The sequence below is a fragment of the Lissotriton vulgaris genome, chromosome 10, assembly GCF_964263255.1.
Source record: "Lissotriton vulgaris chromosome 10, aLisVul1.2, whole genome shotgun sequence".
Lineage (NCBI taxonomy): Eukaryota > Metazoa > Chordata > Amphibia > Caudata > Salamandridae > Lissotriton > Lissotriton vulgaris.
Genome location: NC_141698.1, coordinates 58,454,516 through 58,472,266, shown reverse-complemented (window position 1 = coordinate 58,472,266; position 17,751 = coordinate 58,454,516). Strand labels below are relative to the sequence as shown.

The 17,751-nt window shown below is 43.3% G+C and overlaps 2 protein-coding genes across 2 annotated transcripts in view; one reads left to right on the top strand and one right to left on the bottom strand.

Annotated features, from left to right (window-relative positions):
• Nucleotides 1–16,198, bottom strand: part of PALB2 (partner and localizer of BRCA2) — a 76,408-nt gene extending 60,210 nt beyond the window's left edge. The window contains exons 1-4 of the mRNA XM_086940453.1: nt 15,979–16,198; nt 9,608–9,793; nt 8,493–8,552; nt 2,459–2,558 (exon numbers count right to left, since the gene is read on the bottom strand). Coding sequence (XP_086796579.1) covers nt 2,459–2,558; nt 8,493–8,552; nt 9,608–9,655 — 208 coding nt within the window. The 5' untranslated portion in view covers nt 9,656–9,793; nt 15,979–16,198. The remainder of the gene's footprint in view (nt 1–2,458; nt 2,559–8,492; nt 8,553–9,607; nt 9,794–15,978) is intronic.
• A 60-nt stretch (nt 16,199–16,258) lies between these two features.
• Nucleotides 16,259–17,751, top strand: part of DCTN5 (dynactin subunit 5) — a 71,777-nt gene continuing 70,284 nt past the window's right edge. The window contains exon 1 of the mRNA XM_086940452.1: nt 16,259–16,509. Within this exon, the coding sequence (XP_086796578.1) occupies nt 16,462–16,509 (48 nt within the window). The 5' untranslated portion in view covers nt 16,259–16,461. The remainder of the gene's footprint in view (nt 16,510–17,751) is intronic.

Genomic DNA, 17,751 nt, shown 5'->3' with positions numbered 1-17,751 from the left:
ACAAATTCTATTGTAACGTCACTGAAAAGTAAATAAAAATAACATTGAAACACTTATCCTTTTCATTATCAAATAGCAATTTGACAAAAATAAGGTAAGATGTAAAAAAAAAAAGTGTAAGAGTTGTATGGGGTAGGAGGGAGAAGTATAGAGAGAAAATTCAAAGTTGGCGTAAGGGTAGGTTTTTGGGTTAGATTTCGGATAAGGAATAACATTAGGGTGGAGATAGTCAGTGTCAAAAGCATTTTAATGATACAAGAACTTGCTACAGAAGTTATACACTAGAAGGCATTTGAATACATATTGAATCTTGGGAGTATTTTTTTCAGGGGTGATTCATACATTTTCTTTTCATTCCAATAAAGATCATACCATGTGACTGAATTCACCCTGCATACATAAGTCTCATATCCAGGTATTATAAATAACAAGAATCTGCCAATGAAGTATCTAATTAAGATAAATAAAGACTGCCTTCAATTGTAATGGTATCTTTAAAAACATATAATCAATTATTCTATACACAACATGGCTTATAAACTGTAAGGTCATTGCCCATGTGCAGACTCAAGTCAGCAATGCAGGATATCAGAGGGGGGCCGCCGTGAAGTTAGCTGTTGTACCAATCAGGTCAATGCCCGTGTGCAGGTTAAAGTATGCAACCCTGGATGCGGAGAAGGGAAGCGGGAGCAGCAAAGGTCCTTAGTTTCGCTGATGAGGGAAGACTGCTGTGGTGCCCTGTGAATGCCCGAGCCCCAAATGAAGCAAGCATCGGTACTGGAGTGATCATTGCCCTACAAGCGAGAGCGAGAGACCAGAGAAAAATACTGTGTCATCGGAGGAGCAGTGCGAACAACTAGCTGTTGCCCCTGCAAAGCCAAGAGGGTTACGCACTGCCAGCAGCCACTGCAGACCTCCATTGCGCCAGAGCGTGGAATACTCCCGGGGACTTAGGTAGAGCAACCCCTGCAGGACAGGGTAAGACAGATCATAGGGCTGAAGGGCCCAGGAGAACTTGTTCTGCCTCGTAGCACCAAGGGTGCTGGAGCACTTTTGTCTTTAGAATAGGCAAAGTGGGACGTCTAAGCCTCAGACTTTTAATGGGGCCTAAGCTGAATGTTGCCTATTGTGAATATGCAATAACCGCTACCAAGAGAAAGAGGTAAATGTGATTCAGGGTGCTCGCTATCTAACACAAGAGTACTGACCGCAGGAGTACTGTGTGTATAACTTTTGTATGCAGAATATTTTACTTTGTGATTATGGTTAACTACTTCTTTTTTCAAAAAAGAAAGTATTTGACTGGATAATCATTTATTGCTGCTATTGAACTAGTTCTGAGCCTTTGTTCACCCCTACATCCACCCCCAACCCCTGAGAAGCCTTGGACTGCTCGAACTACGCTGTTACTGAGAGTCAAATACCGAAGGTGTACTTGGCCAAGTCAGGACCCATATTAAGTCAGGCTCTGGAATATTAAGTCAGGCTCTGGAATATTGAGAAAAAAGGCCTCAACCCCAACAGTTGGGCCCAGTAGCTCTTGCTTGCCCTGTGACCTTCTGAAAAGGGTTCACCCAGCCTGATGATTTCCAAATCAATCATAATAAAAAACATATACACCCAGGGACTTTCACTCAGCCTCATTCATCCAGTAGTCTTTTTAAGGGGTAATCCACATTTTGCTTCCAGCCATCCCGGCATATAATATGGCACAAAGATTCAGCCCAGTTCATCCATTGGTGGTCTTACACTTTAAGTGACAGCATTTTCACTGTTCATACATGCACATTTGCCTGAAAAGAATTCCAGTTCACTGGAAGAATTAAAATACCTGGACTGCTGGTCCACTCCTTATTCTATATTTGTTATCTGTTTTCTAAATGTTTCCGCATACTGCAACTATATGTAAAAAACATTTTCAAAATTGCACCCTTGCCAAAACTTTGCCAATGCATGTTAAATAAAGTCTTGACTATATGTTATGCCTACTCTAGGTACCAGTACAAAACAGACACATTTGTAAACCCATGCATTTCCAGATATTGATAGGCATATTTTCCTTGCATATTAATTGTAATTTATTTTCAAGAAAACCCAGAAACAACTCCACAGACTTTCGGATTAGAGCACGCCAGAGAGCACTGCCTGGGAAACATATTTCATAACAGTCGGTGATTGGTGAAGTTCGGTGATTGGTAAGGGTCTGTCCTGAACTGGTCCTATTTACTCCATTATCCACAACTGTATCCTTGTCAGAGAGATTTAGTGGCTACGGTAAATATTGCGCTGACTGATGCCACTAAAGGAGAATTTGGAGTGTCCTTTGGCGTTTGGTCTGTTTGCAGCATTTAATCTTTTATGTGTTTGCTTCCTACGTTTGACAGCATGCTTCTGTACCTGGTGGGACTTGTATGAAATTGTTCTTACATTCTCTATGAGATGAGATCTAAAAACCTACCTGTGAGGCCCATTTCAGCTTCTGGTTGGCTGAGGATTCGGTTTTGCTCCTCTATTGTTTTCTTTACATGTGTTTTAACCCGCTCTGCTTTCTGTGATCTCTGTGTAAAAACAATAAAAAACTTTTTTTTTAACACAACCAACCATCCGTGTAGCTCAAACAAAAGTGATTTTTAACGCTGTAAGTTCTCAACTTAAAATTAAGCCTTACACCTCTGATCTTACGCAGTGACAACAGTAGGGAGTGGGAGAGGAAGTGAGCAGTGGCATGGTCTTTGGCTTTATACTTGTCCCACTATAGTCTATGATGGAAACCAAGAAAGTATTCTCCTAGATTTGATCCCATATTAGCAAAGTTCATTTTTAAATGTCTAGATGATAGACCACATCTTTGTCCATAAGCACAGCACATCCCCAACAATCACCACCACTCACTTTATATTGTTTTGCAAAAGAAACCTTACAAAACCTTTCACACATAAAAAAGTACATAAAAGTGCCATGGAGAACAAAACAAATGCTAGTGGCTGCCATCGCTTAAGTCTCACCTTATCCATCGACTGTACTTTGACTATACTCAGACAAGTTGAATTAAATTGACCCACGTTCAATTATCTCAAAAATAGCGCCGATGTCATTTGAACAAGGGAAAGACTGCTTTCAATTTTAATGTGAGAGTTCCTCATTAGCCAACAAATAAGATACAGCACCAACTATAAAAATACAGTAATACTAGCTTTAACATTACAGGTAAGCAACTTGTTAAATTTCATACCACTGAGAATATCAAATCCTACAACTTAGATTTCGTACACGTACCAAAGCTGAAGTCTTAAAACGCTACCAATGTAATTTTGCAAGACAATTTGCCTAAACCGGCTTCAGCTATGGAACCAGATTCTAGAAAGTAAAACTGAATAATGAAGGGAATAGAAGAATACTTTGCCACTCTGCATATCCCAAACATAGAAATGTCACTCCAGGCATTCGGTTTACCCTTTCTGGCATCCACACAGTGCCTGTCAAGCCCAACGCAATCAGCTACACAATGGCACAAAAAAGCAAAGCCCAGATGCATCAATTCTCAAAGGTGTAGCATTCAGAAACGAGCTGTGTGCATTTATTCATAAGTCTCATTAACGCCATGGGCCAGCGTTACATGACATCAGATGACTTTTGGACATGTATGACATCACATGAGGGGCCATCAATGACATACTACAGTACATTTTTAAAACACAATTGAAAACTGGAGGCTGCAGCCTGTTTATGGTTAATGAAAATAAGAACAAAACACACACAACTGCCAAACGCTACAGAATCTATCCTTATAAAATAGTAGCAGCCATATTGTAAATACCACAGGTATTTTACATTGCACACAACTCATAGTTTGGCATGTAAATTTAGAGCTAAACATGATTTCTGACAAAGTTGGAGATTCTTTTTTTTTTTTTTTAGAAGACATGGTATTAAAAAAACATACACATAAAAATAATAAAGAAATATGGAAGTTTAGCCAAAAAAAAGACAACTGGTTCCTATAGAAACAGCAGAGTCATTATTCTATTCATATGATGGCAAAAAGAAACATGGTCGGTGAGAGGGAATACAAAGCAACACAGACCATACAGGAACAAAGTATTTACATATCTACATTGAAGAGGGGGTGAGGCAGTAGGGATGAATGCTTACAGAGGGGGAGAGCGCAGCAGTGAGGCTATGGAAATGTTTTGGTCATGAGGAGGGACAGAGCTGGGGAGGATTTGTTTTAATGAAGATGGGGAAGAGCTTGACAGCCAGGTGCTTACACCTGCTCTTTATTTGCCAAGTTGGAAGCTTCTAATGTTGGCAGCTCTTTGAGATCATGCACACTTTGAGGTCATTACAACCTCACCCTCCCAAGGGATGAGAAGGGTTTACTTTTGGACATGTCTGCATAGGTGTGTGTTTCATCCTCATTTCTTTCCTCACCTGGTTCCATTTCCTTTGAGACAGAGAGCTCTACCCTCTCCAGTCATCAGAACAACAAACACTTTCACTTCAAGCAGAGAGGGACCATGATCTGTGCGCAATATGTGCACAGATCGGTGGTATTTGTGCGCTATACAAGTGTTATTAACATAACACAACATGTTCTAACACAGACAAGCAAAGCTTTGACCAACAATGGATATGGCTCTTTCTGGTCTTCTTATCAACCTCATCAGCCAAAAGCCCTACTTGGCATTGACCTTCATTCCTCCATATTGCCCCTAAATCAATGCATGCATGGAAAAAATGTATGTAGTGCCAGCTCACTGTACTCTCAACACTGAACACTGCCAACTCACACAGAATTACAGGAGGCTGAGTAGAAAAGTGTGAGATGGCCCCTTAGTAGATCTTAATATTACCATCTGGTAGAAGCCAGCGTGTCTTTCCAAAAGGTGACAGCTGCACACATTCCCAGCTTCCCACGCATTCCCATTCAAAACATTGCAGATGTTATTGACAGCTTCTCAAGCGTGTCAGCATGAAATATACTCTGCATTAGCTAATATTCCCATAATTCATGCCTGCAAGAAACTACACGAAGCAGGACTGCATGGCCAGCATTGAGCAAGTTACTTGCCCGTTCCAGACTGGGAAGAGTAGAGGTATCCAGGTGTGAGAACTGTAAAGGATGTTATAAAGCAAGAGCCATAATGCAGGCTTCCCCTCTGAGTTTCTTTTTCGAGCTGCCTACCCCTAACCACCCTTTCTCCAGGAAAACTGCTTCCAGACAAAACATTCACAGAGGTCTTTACTAGGAAGCTACAACAAAGAACCCCTATTTGAAACCCAGCCCGGAAACCCACACATTCCATCCATACTAATATTATAAAGAGAGCCCAAACCTTTGAGGCGGGTAATCTCAGTAACCATAGCACCAATCACAACACCCAATACAGCGTTGGAAAGGGCAGTTGCAGCAGAAGGACTTAGGCTACGCAGACGGCCACCATATACTTTTAAAAGGTAAAAGAACCGTGCCAGCAAAGTAGTCCCTTGGGGGCGTGTCTGCGTTCTGCTGTGGGCGTGTGCTGGGGGCGTGACAAATGCTGGGGGCGTGTGGTACGGTCCGCCCTTCATGCCATGTGAGTCGTAATTGAGCCACATCAAGGGGCACGCTGGGGGCGTGACACCCTGGGGCCGTGACAAATGCTGTGGCCGTGTCTCCGTGCTGTGGGCGTGTGGCCGCCGTTCATGCCATGTGAAGCACCAATTATGCAATTGCGCCGCATCAAGGGGCACGCTGGGGGCGTGACAAACGCTGGGGGCGTGTGCTACGTTCCGCAATTCATGCCATCTGGGTCATACATTAATCAGATCGTCTGCTGTGGCCGTGTGCTGGGGGCGTCACAAAGGCTTTCACCTCGAAGCTTGGTAAGTAACCATTCGCTCAACTCCCTTGGGGGACTGCCCGTTGTCTCAAACATACTGGGGGTGCCGAATGCAGTGTGTGCCTTGGCCTGGGTGCGTCTGAAAGGACCGAATGCAGTGTGTGGCTTGGCCTGGGTGCGTCTAAAAAGCACTCGGGCCGAAGAGTGTCGGTGTGGGTCATAAAAAAAATAAGAACAGCGGGAAACAATCATTCAAGACTCGCACAATTCTAATTGTTAGACGGTCACCGCTGGCCCTCAAGCGGGGGCACACGCGACTGAGCGTGTCCGCGTGGACAATTACTGCAGCCTCTCATTTGCGCTGTTACTTAACTATCACATTAAACCAAATTACACGCGCCTGCTTTTATCAGCCAGGGCTGTAGCCGGGCTCAGGCAGCGGATCACTACACCAATTACATGCGCCTGCTAACATCAACCAGGGCTGCAGCTTGGCCTCAAGCGGGGGAACACGCGAATGAGTGTATCTGCGGGGACAATTACTGCAGCCTCTCATACTCGCTGTCCCTCAACTCTCAAATTAAACAGATTTACCCGCGGCTGCCAACGCTCTCATTAAACGAAATTACACGCGCCTGCTAACATCAACCAGGGCTGTAGCCGGGCTCAGGCGGCGGATCACTACACTAATTACATGCGCCTGCTAACATGAACCAGGGCTGCAGCTGGGCCTCAAGCGGGGGGACACGCACCTGCTAATATCAACCAGGGCTGCAGCTGGGTCTCAAGCGGGGGAACACGTGAATGACCGTATCTGAATACACACATTACACACATTCTATTTCATACCGGGACAACGTCGGGACGGGCTGCTAGTATTACATACTCAGCCACAGAAAAATAGCTGCAAAATGACAGTGGGTACCAGATTGTTTTGTGGCTTTCCCAAGACTCGTTTAGGCTGGCTGTTTCAAGACCTCCCCTCTCTTTTGTTTTACCCACCCACTTTGGGGTCTATTTAGAGTCTGTACTCCATTCCAGGAAAGTAGTGGAGGCATGCAATCTACTTTCTGGGTGAACTACAGCCCACCGCATTTACAGCTCTCACCTGTCTGGGGGGGATTTCTGCACCTTTATAGGAGCCAATGAGACTGTGGCTCCTCTGAGGGCACTGTAGGTTTTTTGAGTGACTGCCATGTCTTATTCGGTTGCTCAGCAAACTTTTTTGTTTTTAAATACAAACTCCCAAAGCGGAAGGTGGTTTTTGAAAAATAAAAAAACACCTAACAGCCCTGATACCCTGCAAGTTTTCACCTAATTTGCGGAGGAGAAACCGGTCTGTCAAACTCTAAATAACGCCTTAGTTTCTTTTGTGTAACTACTGTACAACATAATTGAACTTCACATTCGTGTTGAACTGTGCACCCACCCCATGCAGGCCAGTCTGTTCCTAATGGACATGGTAGAAGCTTCTGACACTCTAGTGTGCTACACTTAGCATGCTCTGGAGAACACATCTAATTCAACAAACAGCAAAAATGCGGTTCCCCCCATCCAATGGTCATTATCTCCTGTGGCGATCCTGAGGATCACATTTATTTAACTATTACTAAACGACAAAGTCACAGAAGTGCATAGAGTGAAGTTAGGTGAGGCTGGTAGGCTACAACAGAGTGGGGTTGAAGAAGCACCCTGGTCAAGGAAACCCACTGTGAGTCCCAGCTGCTAAGACCCATGTTGCTTTATCCCCATCCAAAGCTGCTTCCTATGGTATGACGTTATTTCCTTCGCGTAGAGCCTTGTTCAGGCGTGCACATTTCGCGTCTTGGTCCACGGAAAGGGATCCATAGTTGTGGGGGATAATTTTTAGTGACTGGCCAGGCAAAAGCTTGAAAAATGTTCTTGCAATAAGCATCCCAAGATCGCATGGTGTTTTACTCACAAAACTCCCATTTCATGTAACCTTCACGACATTTAGATGCACACAATCAAGCTGACATATCTGGAGAAAAACCAAGAAAGTAGAAAAAAATGCAAAAATTGAAGAAACAATATGGGTGGTGTGCATTGAAGATCCAGTCAGATGAATTAGCGACTGAACTGGACCACTCAGTCAGTGCACTTCGAATTATTCTTCGACAATTCAGATACACACTGGCTTTTTGCTGATCCCCCATCCTCCCCTGGGCACAAGCGCACTTTCACAAATGTATTCTTACCATACTCGGTTTTATCCCTACCTAGACACAGACTATTTACCAAGAACATATCACATTGTCTGATTTACAATGCCCATGTTATTTATTATATGACCAGTACGCCACTTTTTCACACCACTTTCTGACCTAATTAAACTCTCTCTCAGAGATGGGAATCATCTCTTATCCCCTGTGTAACTGGGTCTAGGGGCCCAGATTTAGTCAACATACCAAACATGACTAAACTGCAACTGAGTAGTGGAGCACAAAGATCACAGTCTGCCTCCTGAGGACTCTTTCTTTCACAGTAGTAGGGCTCTGCTCTATGACAAAGGGCTATGCCCTGGCATCTGTGGCAAATCACAAACAAGAGAGACACAAGTTCTTTTAGATTTGTGTTCTAATTTGGACAGGGCACAGCCATATTATGGGAGGAAAGGGAGCTTTCAGCACCATGGTAAGTATTACATACCTGCAGCCGGCGAAATGTTTGACGATATTCTTTTTTAAGGGAGGCCAGCTTCTCTTTAACCTGTAAAAAGAAAATTGGATTTTTAAATATGCATGCCAGGATGAAACAGGAAAGGTGCCTGCACAATGAGTAGCAGTACAGAAGCTCAAGATAAGTATGGTCTAGTTTACTAGAAAGGACAAGGGATATCACCCTGAACTTTTCTGGAGAATTTCAAAGCAGCGCTAGGCTATTGATTTCTATGTGGGAGATAAATGGTGAGTCTCACGATTGCTCTCCGAGAAGGACTAGTATGTGCACTTGTTTCACTATAGCAGAGATCTTGATCTTTCAATGAGAGACTCAATTCAGAATACTCTGTTGGCAGGAAGAATCCATTACTGATTTCTGTGGTACTTCAAGGATAAGTCCCCAGTCTCTGCAAATACACTGTATGCGCTATACGGACTTTTAGGTGAGGGATCTATCCTACATTACACTGAGTGAGGGCAATCAAGGATTTATGGCTGGAAAGGCTATTCTTCAATTTGTGTGTTCGAAGCATAAAGCAGGTTCTCAATTTCTCAGCTGAAGGTGCGATTACAATGTTGGTTTCTACCTTGGAATTGCTGGCTGTTGGGTGTTATAATGATCCTCACTTTCTATATTACGCCACATGCAATAATCCTTTTGTCTTTCAAGTTATCATTTATTGGTTTTATATAGTGCTTTTACCTTAGTGTGGCGGTCTATAAGCACTGCAGATTTTTGACCTCGCAAGGATTGCAGGCTAAGTTGACCAATGTGTGTCTTACACTGACTGATCAATGGCACAAATGTAATCAGGTAATCCGCCCCACGACTCTTGTCATTCACATAGAAGGAAAGAAGATAAAGTAGTATATACAGACAGCAGCAATCATACTTCCAACACAATGGATGCACATTGGTATCTGAAATCACATGCATGCATACTAATAGAAGCTCAGTGGAGTAATCGGAAGCTCCCATGTTCTGCAACAAATGCTGGGATTAATTCCGTCTACCCCAGAGTGTTCTCTAAGATACTTTAAGTCTGGTCTGCTTTCTCTAAAAAGATTTGAGACTCACTAATTGAACACTAAATAGCACCTTACCTTTTCTCTTTCTTCCCATGTTAGCGTTTTACCCGCTGGTTCATCCATGGTTAGCTGTGCCTTCCAATATTAACAGGGTAATTGTTCTCATGCAAGTTGGTGACCTTCAGAAACAGAGGTCCTTGTTCACCAAATCCACCTCCTAGGAGAAGCATTGCCAGGTACAAATGGTCAACCGCAGCGCATCTGTGAAGGAGGAAAGCAAAATTAAAAATAACCTGACTTCACTAAACCTCAATGCAAGGCTCCACCAGTGAACTTCCTTTCATCTTATTTCGCGATTTAAATATTTCCGTTATGGTCACCTGGGAACCCTGTAGTTTTCCCCATCCAGGAGTTTCCCTGACCTTTTGTCACTTAGCAGACAAGAGTCACTGAACAACCATCAGCGGCAATCCTAACCACACAAAGTCATAACAATGACATGTCTGCACTGTAAGGAATGCTTTGGTACCCCAGGAACCAGGTATTTAATGATGAGACGATTCCCCACATAGATATCCACATCATTCAACTTCACACAAGTTTTCATAATATTATATTGTATTGTAATTACATTTATATAGCGCTTACTACCACTGACAAGGCGTCAAAGCGCTTTTTCGGCAAGTAGGAAGCTACTCCAGAACCCATAAAATATTAGTGGTGAATTAGTACAGTGAAATATGGAAGTAATTTGAGATGTGGATATGTTAATCTGTTATTTCCATTTAGATGGATAGTGCAGGGATAGACGAGGAAAATGTTAACATTTATATAGCACCTGCTACCCCATATGAGGTGTTGAAGCACTTTTTGGCGAGTAGCATGCTACTCCAGAACCCAAACAGGATTAGTGAGTAATTAGTATAAGAAAATATGAGATTAATGTGAGTGGTGGACACGTCAGTCTGTTATTTGGATTGAAAAGGAATAGAAGAGGGATAGGCCTAGAATATTTTTTCTTCTTTTTTTGAGTTCACAGTAGTGGAAGGGGGTTTGGGATGAGTAAAGGGGAGGTGGTTATGCACATTACCAGGTAAGTACATGACTTACAATCCCAGTCTTAGGGGTTTGGACAACACTTACAATGTCTAAGAACGGACTTAACCCCTTCGATGCTTGTGACGGAACCATTCTGTAATCAGTCACGGTTGAGCTGTGCTGATGACGGAATGGTTCCGTCACAAACACACCCAGTTAAGGAATGTCCAGCACGGGAGGGAAATCGGGGCAGCATCCATGTGGTTAATCAAAAAAGAGAGGAACCCTTGGTTTCCCAAAGGAAAGGGGTTCAAACAAGAACTATTTAAAAAGTGTCCTCTGGGTGCACAAGATTCTTTGATACGATTAATTTCACTCACTTTCACTCCTATATGTATGCTACACACTCCTCTAAACACTCCTCACACAAACTCCAGATGTTACACGGACTTACACACTGTGGGGGCATATTGCTCTTGCAGCTATGCCCTCACCTGTTCTATAGTGCAGCCAGCCTTAGGACTGTGAGGACTGCTAGAGGGGTGACTTACCTATGCCACAGGCAGTGGTTTGAAGAAATGGCACACAGAGATGTGGACCATGTTGACTCTTCAGTTTTTGCTGCACCAAAACACACAGTCTACAACGGCGGTGGGTGTGTGTTTGGTGCGGGTCTCTGAGGGTGGCACAATACAGGCTGCGGCCCTTAGAGACCCTTTCTGCTCAAAAGGCCCTTGGTACCAGTGGTACCTTTTACAAGGGACTTATTAGTGTGCCAATTGTGGGAACAAAGGTACAGTTTTGTGAAAGACCAAGTCACTATAACTCATGCCCCAAGGCAACCACAAATGCTCATTTGTGGGTGGTGACTGCCCCTGGGAGGTGGTGGTCCTGGGGGCTGCATGTCTCCCCTCCCAGTTTTGCTTATATGTTTATCCCCAAGGATGCGGTGGTCCCTGGGACCTTCCTGTACCAAGGAGGAGGGTTTGCGCGTACCCACTGCATTTTACTGTTGAAGCACTGGGGGAGGTGGTGGTATACAGGTATCTTATAAGTCCTTCGAGGGGGTCACGCTCCCCCCTCCCCAATTTATATTGAAGTCCAGAGGTTTGGTGGTCCCTGAGCCTTTAAAGGCCACAGCAGCGGGACACGCCCTCCCCTTAATTTTTTTAAATAACCCCTGCATAGGTGGTCGTCACCGGTGCTTAAACTGCCCTTGGGGAAGGGCGCTGCATACACCCCCACCTCCCCTTTTCTTTAATAAACACTTGCCCCTGGGAGTCGATGTTAAAACAAGGGCGGGAAACCGTGGTTGTTTTTTCCCTTTATTTATGTGCCAAAATTGGGGAACTGTTTCGATTTATGCCCCTCTGCAAATTCTATTGGGCTCTGATAAGAGTCCCTGGGGTGGGGACCCTAGCACCAGGGTTAGGGGGGTCAGGGTATTCCTACCCTTCCTTCTTCTATTTACTTTTGTGTTTCGGGGGGGGGGGGGCTTTGCTGAGGCAGAGACCCAAATTGACTGGCAACACTTCCTGATCGAAGTGCTGGCAGCCAATCAGATCTCTGCAGTCTTGCTAGATATACAAATTTAGTTTTCATTTAATAACTCAAAAACTACTGAACAGATTTACATTAAATAACAAAACACACTTTCTGGGCCAAGATCTAGCCTTCTGCCAAATTTGATGCAATTCTATCCGGCAGTTCGGGTTGTGGTTGCGTTCAAAATCCTTATAGAAATTAACATAGGAAACACTCTTTTTTGTAACCCCTCTTTTTCTTGGCACCAGCGTGACAAATTGACCCAAAACTTTCCATGCACAATAAGACCCAACGACACATTTGTTTTGCAAAATTTTGGGAAGATTTGTCAACCGGCATTAAAGATATAGGCAAGTCGAAAAACGCCTTTCCTATGGAAACTAGGTGCTAACTAGAACTACCTACTGTCAATCACCAGTAAGTTTATATATATATATATATATATATATATATATTAATACCACACCAAACTTCACCATCCAAGAAGGCGCTGACTCCGTGTATCTTAGTTCAAGGGTTTTATTTCATATCAACTTCTGCTCAGACGCGTTTCGGCGGCAACCTCCGCCTTGCTCACTCTATATAATATATATTTGCGGAGAATATGTAGTTCGGATACTGAATGTGATCAAGCACAATGAGAGAGTAAAATACGGTTTCTTAACAGGGGGTACAGCAATGAAATAATAGATGGGGCTATCAAACGTACTAAAAAAATTACGAGGGAACAAGCCCTAGTACCCAGAGCAAGAACTGATAAAACGGGGAGTGACAATGAGCAAATACAAGCTAGAGCCACTGTCACTTACAGTAATCAACATTCAGAAATTAGGAAAATCTTCACTAGGAACTGGAACCTGGTCAAGGGGGACCCGATAATAGGGGGTCTGGTATCCAACAAACCGAACCTCACGTTTCGAAGATCCCCCACTATGGCCAATGCTCTGGTAAGCAGTAGTCTTGACATTTCTAAATCTTGGATGGATCGCATCACAGGTTTTAAGAAGTGCCAATCATGCAAAGCATGTCGCCATGGAATAAACAAGACCCATTTCTCTAGTCCTTCCTTGAAAAGCCCATTGCTATTAACAAGAGACTCACATGTAAGACTGAATATGTGGTTTATGTCTTGCAATGTCCTTGTGGGCTCCAATATGTGGGCAGCACACGTTTGCCCGCCCACAAACGAATATTGCAACACCTCAGGGCCATATCTGGAAAGGATCAATTTGTTCTTTACCCACTTGAGTTGGATTTCTATAACAGTGAGGAGCATAATCTGGTTTTTAAACGACTTAGAATATAAATACAAGGTTCTGCTTTTTTGTTATTATGTTACTATTACTTTTGTACATAGTGTAATTAGTCTGCACATAAATGAAATGTACATATATGAATTTCTTGATTGTTATCTATGTGTAAATATATAAAATTATTCATGTGTAATATAAATGAAATTAGGTATTAATCTGAAAATTCAATTATGATTTTTTATAGGTAGAACCTTACAAATACTCTATGGGTACTATGCCCTTTATTGTCGTTTTAAACATATAGTATTTCGTCACTGTCTATATATGAAATGATAACAGCTGATCCCATTAGAGTATCTGCACTATAAATGCCCTTGTTTGTGTCTATTACACGTCATGTGATCAAGCCTCGTTGGTGGAGGCGAAACGCGTCATGGCAGATTGCAGGTTAAGAACTTTGCACAAATAAAACACTGAAAACAGCACGTATATGGTGGTTCTGCTCTCTCGTTATTCTGCGTGGAAGCGGCTGTGAATGGCGATTCTCTAAATATATATATAAATATACACTCCAACCAGTAACTAGTGCAACGCCTTTGCACAAAGTCCAGTACATATATACATATACAAAGCCCCGTCGTGTCCTGTTATCTTTCCTGAGCGGAGAAATGTTTGACAGTATATATATATATTCCTTACTGGTAGGTGTTATTTATTAATAGTGTAAAATAGAGAGAAATTCAAAGTCAGTATTTACAAAGTAATGCAGTGGTTGGGATGGTTTGTACTAATTAGACTTTATTACTAACCCCAAAAAAACTTTTTAGCAACCTAAGAATGTCAGATTGAGAAAAAAAAACAAAAAACACACCAAGGTTCTAAACCAATGCCTTACACTTCGCATACAGCTCAGTGATGCGGTTTATAGCTCACTGTGATATATTAGAATTATTGTACCTTATCAACTGCGAGCAAGAATAGGATATGTAAAAAGTAGTAATACACTTACCTATCTGCAAACAATAAAATGTGTTCTACATGTTACACGATATACTTTGCAGCAAGCATATTAACCCACTATGCCGCTTTATCAGTCAAGACTCTAACCAGACAAAACACAGATCACTCCAGCAAGTGCGTAAATGGCCAGAGTTATCTTACCATTATAATTATCCCCTCAAAATTGCTGGGCACACAAAGACCTGTGCTGCATGTGCCTTAACCCCATAAGTATGATTCTTCTTATTGCAAATTTCTTTGTGGCAGTTTTTAAAAAATCAATGCTTGGTTTGACTAGCAGACTAGGCCTATAATGACTCCGCCCCACGTGACTGAATCTCCTTTTCGCCGCCACACCCTCACCCGCAAATAATTGATTCCAGAAAAGGGTTGCCACATGGCTTGTTTAATATCGGAATGATCTGTATTTTAACGTCCATAACAGTACAAAAATGTTTTAAATCATCCAAAATCATAATTTCCCTCCTTATCAGTAAATACTTTAAATATAAAATGTAAGATTAAAACACGTTAACATATGTTCTACAGCGGTCTTAATAACCACGACTGATAAGTAAGGTTAACAAAGACAGAAAGACCATGTTAAATATGAATACAGACGATCTCATATTAAGTTCAATTGGAGTATCACATCTGGACCTTTACAGAATCTTAAAATGTGAACAGATGGCTGGTATTTTTATTAGGGAAAGGTGGCAACCCTGGTACTCTTTGTCCCGACTGGCCTAAAACATTTGTTCTTACCTTGCATGCATTTCAGTCGCACTGTATAGATATGGCTTGTAAATTCCCCATCTTCCTTAAATTGACATGAACACATACATGACAACCCTCCAAATTCAGGCTGGAGATTATCGATTTTAAGTCTAGTCTCCTGCCGCCTCCATGCAAAAACCTGTTTCCTAGGCAGGCCTAATATAGCAAGTACTGGTCCTGCTTGACTTGGATTATGCACTACCAGCAGTGTTTAATGTGTATACTAAAAAGTGGTAGGGACCTGACCAGGAGCCCACTGCAGCTTGCACCACCTATCACTCCGTCTTTGCTGCCAACACAACTGCTATCTCTCTCTTGCCTGCAAGCGCGACAGTTCAGATTATTCCTGGTCCCCAAAGCTAAAGGAATGGCTGGTGCAGCAGGTATTATTAATTTTTAATATATATTCTATTCATAAACAACTGTTGTTCTGCTCATCTCTGAATTGGATAAGCAGCGCCACCATGTGGCAGACTGTCCTAAATGCGCTGTTGTCAATTAAGTGCTGGTGCCAAGCACCAGAAACCACTGGCTTAAATTAAGCACTGACTGCTGGAAAAACTGCTCCAACAAGCAAGTGCACAACATTTTCGTCACACTTTCTCTGCTCCTGACAGGATTGGAAAAAACGTATATTTGAATTTCTGATTTCCGATTCTACAGCAGCAGCACACTTGTAAGTCCCATACACACCGATAGACTCGTTGCAAGCCATTATAGAAGTAAATAGAAGAAATTCATTGTGACGATTATTATTATTACTTTTTTTTAATCTCCCACTTTCCATTTCAAAATGTCTGCATTAATGTTCACATTGTTTATGAATTAACGCACCTGCATAGAAAGTCTAAAGACCACAAAGGCTGGTTGGAGAGTTGTCCTCTGACAGGGCCATGATGAGAGCATCGCAACTGGTCCCGTTTTGTAAGGGAAGCTCCACACTCGGTAAAACCGGCCACACTCCAGGCCTTCTGCTCAAGCCATGTCCTCAGGTAGTTACATCTGAGAGTTTAGTTTCCCCGCTTCCTGCTCCGACTCCTCCCTCGACTCCGACTCCTCCCTCGGCTCCGCCCCCGCCTCGCTCTTTTGATGGACACGCGCATTCCGGACCGCCTCCGACAAGATGGCCGCCGCTGGGGGGAAAGGTTACTGCACCGAGGCGAAGCTATTTTGAGGCCGTGACAGGGGGCGGAGCTTACAGACAGTTGTCCCTCTTCTGTGTTGTTGACCCCGGAAGTGAAACCCTTGTGGACTGAAATCAGTTTAGCATCAGTAGGGTAGGGTTTGGGTTGTACCCGTATTGACAACAGAGTCGCAATGGAGCTTGGAGAGATGTTGTACAACAAAAGCGAGTACATCGAGACGGTGAGTAGGCAGATGACGTGATGGGTGTGGCAGGGATCTATGTAAAGCTTGGAGGATACTGAGACTCCTCTCTAATGCAAAGTCTGCGACTCAGACCCCCAGAACGTTACTGCGAAGCTTCAACAGCTGTGCAATTCTTCCCCTCACCGTCAGTAAGTATGCCTGTACAACAGAGTACTGGTTTATTGGTATTGCTCCACCAGATGTGTTAACATATTTAGAGTGCCCCTTGGTTCGGCCCCCCACTCCCCATGGGGAGGGGTATAGTGGCTGGACCGGGGGTCTCACTGGAGGCCACCCCCAGGGAGCAGAGCCCGAACACCAAGGTACAGGATTGATTAGAGATTAATCAAATGGTTGTATAATAATGAATTGCACCTACGATACCAATTACTGGAACTGTATGAACTAATTTTACAAAAATGTTTTTAGATTTTGCCTTCTTATCTAATTTATGAATTTTATTGTATTTTCCCTGACCCCCATCCACCTGCATGTAAATCATCTATTCTTCTTTTATGTATGTGCTATGAAGTTTTGTTTATATGCATCTTTTATGGCCATAATGTGCCGAAATAAAGATTTATGATGATGATGATTAGAGATGAGGGAAGGGAGAGAAGGAAAGAGCGGGACCACCAGATAATAGAGCACAAAAAAGCAGGTTGCGAAGCGGGCACACACCGCAAACGGGGCAGTCAGGACCCAGGGGGCACTGGCAAGCTCCCCAAGGCCCTTTGTTCAGGTGAACCGGAAGTAAACAATTAATTACACAACTGAGGACCGAGCCTGTGGCATGGAGGAAGATGGGTACCAGTTACTGGGTCACCTTCGCAGAGATGGGTGGGAGAACAGTCAACCAGGTTTGGCGGGCGGGAAGCACATCCCTTGCCCAGGTAACAAAGAAGGTACACACCGGAAGTAAAAAGGCACCTGGTTGGAGTGGGAACAAACGCTTACCCGGAAGGAAATGTGTGGACACCAGAAGCGAAAGGGTCATCCGGTTGCGTTCAAGCAGACACACTACCCAAGTAGTGTGTGGCAACCGGAAGTAAGAGGTTACCCGGTCGGCTGGAAGCAGAAGCTTGCCGGGAGTGAAAGGGAAGGGTTGCGTCCCCAGGTGATAGGTCACCAGGGCAAAGAGAGCTGCACTGAATGTAAGGCACAGTGGAGAGCTTATGGGGTAAGGACACAGGCTTGCCGGACAAAATAATGGTGTGTAAAGGACCGCTTGTAAGGTAG